Source organism: Tupaia chinensis, unplaced genomic scaffold (assembly GCF_000334495.1).
Source record: "Tupaia chinensis unplaced genomic scaffold, TupChi_1.0 Scaffold000361_2, whole genome shotgun sequence".
Classification (NCBI taxonomy): domain Eukaryota; kingdom Metazoa; phylum Chordata; class Mammalia; order Scandentia; family Tupaiidae; genus Tupaia; species Tupaia belangeri.
Genome location: NW_006159858.1, coordinates 3,099,292 through 3,102,537, shown reverse-complemented (window position 1 = coordinate 3,102,537; position 3,246 = coordinate 3,099,292). Strand labels below are relative to the sequence as shown.

Here is a 3,246-nt window from a genome sequence, read left to right as displayed (position 1 = left end):
ACTCTTCAAGAAGTTCTGAAAGGAGTGCTCTACCAGGAAAACTAAAGACACATAAAGAAATAAGAGAATAGGGACCAGGAGTTGACATAATGGCTATGTTGCCGTACTCCCATGTAGTCAACCGCAGTTGGAGTCCCGGACGCAGTGGCTTAAACTTACACCAGGCATGTGTGTGTGCGTGTCCAAGATCTCGAGAGGAAAATGGAGGAGAAGGGATTGCTGCATGGCTGTTCACCCTGGAGGTTGATTTCTCACTTTCTGTCTCTTTCGGGAGAGTGCACTCACGCTATAACAAAAACCTTTCAAAAAAAGTAAAAAGAAAAAGAAATAAGAGAACAAAAGGCAACCAAGAATATATGACCAATTTAATGCTAGGGACAAGAAATAGCAACATTGAATGTTACCTTCCAGAATTTAAACAGAAAGATTGGACCACAGTAACACTGCATATTCAACAGAAGAGAGTTTGAACATAAGACTGAACTGGTGAAAGAGAATTTTACGACTTTTGAGTAAAACATTACTGATTTTTTTTTTTTTTTATTTTCGTTTTTTTCTTTCTGCCGAGTTATTGATAGGTTCAGCAATTTGTTAAAATATTTTTCTTGTTTGTTTCTTTAAATGGAAACAAACTTTTCTTCCTTTCTGACCCCTCTGGAATTAGAAAATATTTGGGAGTATTATTTTGTGGCAGAAGGGTTATTTTTATAAGTTCAATAATGCTTGTTACATTGAATCAGAAATTGGAAATACTCATTATTGGACAGGGCTTTGACTGGAATGTCATATCTGAAAATTAATCATGAAACTATGAGACTAAAGTGGATCTTAAGTAAGCCAATAGAAGCTCTTAGGAAGATGGCCTGGCACCATAAATAGTTGTGTCTGGCAGAGAGGATTAGAGAAAATATATGAAAGAATTTATAACATAAAATAACCTGGACTTTTCCAGCCCAGCACTGTAATCAGTAGAGATTGCAAAAGAGCAACCACACCAGAGGATTATCTTGAGAAAGGTATTGAAAGAAGAAAAAGAGAGTGATCTTTGCTAGCAGGTGGTATATCACAGAATACTTGGTAGGCAGGGCTGAACTGAGAAGGTTTATGTGTGATTTGTGTGCCCATCATTTGCTTTTCAACAATTTGAGTAGTTGACATGTAAATATTTTCTCAAAAATATTTAAAAGCATACTGTCTCTTGTTATAGAGTCACAAACAAAATTATACAAAATTATAAGAAATATTTAGAGCATTATCTTTAAGTTTCAGTATTTTGAAATTTTGAAAGTTGTTTATTAATTGTCAAGAACTATGGTGTATGAGCAAAAATTTTTTGATATGTAAAGTAAATGTTTGTGGAAAAATGTAAAAAGAAAGAAAAGAAAAAATTAAACTAAACAAATAAATATAGTTAAATAACATAATTATTTAAATAAATAAATAAAGTTCCTATATATTAAGTTCACTTCTGTTTTCCTTTGGTGATTTCTTTTAGGCATTACCTGACACTCAGATCTCCAATTATGCAGCAACTTTACACCGGAAAAAAACACTGGTACCAGCCCTCTATAAAGTTATTCAAGATTCAGATAATGAGGTAGGAGAGTTGGTAAGAAAAATAATTTCTACATAATAAAATGAAATATAGATATGTTAAAACACATAAATGTTAAAATTTATACTTTTCTTGTGGATCTGGAAAGTTTTCTTGCTGCTGTTTTTCATTCTGATAGTTGCTTTGGCTTTCTTCATTCCCTCCCTTTCCATATTTTAAATGTTTCAGTCAAAGTTTTCCTGTTGAGGGCAGTACATTTTGATTCTTGATTTGAGTGACCATCTCATTGGATTATTTATTTCATTTTAAATTTCCTTCTCTTTCTTCTTACATTTTTTGCTCTGGAAACCAAATTTTAACTGTATGCCAGTCCAGCTTTATTTATTTTAAGTACTATTTACAGTTATTTTACTGATAATCAAACCATGTATTATCACTCTAATCAGTGATATCAGACTCATAACACGAAATGATGTTGCTAGTAAGTTTAACCAGAAAATATTAGAAGAAGCACTTTTTAATCAATATCTGTAAGTGTAGAATGAGAGTTTCTTTTCTGTAGCCTTGTGCTAAAAGGGGAAAAAAATGTAGCTATTGAATCTATATGTTAAATTATACAAAATACACACATTATCTTTCTATTAACACAGTAGCGTGACATACAGTTTTATCACCACTGAATTCATGTATGCTTTAAAATGAAAATGAAAGGAGCACACAGGAAAGTAGCTTCTTATCTTCCCAGATTCAGCCTCCAAGAGTGCCTCTGCTGTGTACTGGAGTGAGTTTGAAGAAGTTCAGGTAATCATCTAACCAGCAGCTTAACTTAAAGTGCATCTTCATTTTTGTCCTATCACTAAAAGCTTGCTTATTGACCTCTTTCTTTCCTATCTCTTAAATTTGTATTGTCTTTCAGACTTGCAGCTGTTGCTGTTTGTAGCAGCAATTGCAGGATTATTTGCTGCTTTTTCTCTTGCAGTGTATTTCTGAATGTTTTAAATGTTAAATATGAGTAATATACACATATGCATTCCTTCTTGGTCAAGGGTTTTCAGAATTCTGTTTGAATAATGAATGTGTGTTTCCCTACCCCTTGTTTTGTGCTATTTTAACATTTAAGCTTTGCTTATTAAAATTTGTTATATGCATTCTCTTTAGATTGTAAGCTCTTTATGGGCAGTGGTCATATGTTCTGTATTTGTTACTTCTCTAGACTCTAATAATTTTTTCTTTTATTTTAAAAATATTTCCATTTGTTATTATTATTTTGAATTTGATCAGAGAGGTAGAGAGAGAGAGAAAGGGAAAACAAGAAAGCAAGTAGACCCTAGCATTTTATTTATACTGTGCATAATGAACATGTAATAAATACTTAAAGAACAGTGAAATACAAAATGAGATTACAAAATACTTCCATTTTCAATAGGAAGTATCTTTTCTTGTGGTGGTCAGAGTGCACCACTGTAGGAAAACCTGGAAGCTGCATGAAAAGTCCTTGGTTTCCAGGCCAACTTGAACATGGCTGGGTATGCCTATGATCCCAGCTAATTAGGAATCTGGGGCAGGAGGATCACAACAGTGTAAGACCTGATCAGAAATACTAGTCTCTCTCCCTTTCTTTCTCTCTCTCTTTCTCCCCTCACCCCCACCATACCTTTTTCTCCCTCACTTGTCTTTTTTTTTTTTTTTTT

General features: G+C 33.3%; 1 protein-coding gene across 1 annotated transcript in view; it reads left to right on the top strand.

Annotated features, from left to right (window-relative positions):
• HYCC2 (hyccin PI4KA lipid kinase complex subunit 2) overlaps window positions 1-3,246 on the top strand; it is a 91,908-nt gene that overhangs the window by 41,541 nt on the left and 47,121 nt on the right. Inside the window, 1 exon segment of the mRNA XM_027773637.1 lies at window positions 1,496-1,597. Coding sequence (XP_027629438.1) covers window positions 1,496-1,597 — 102 coding nt within the window.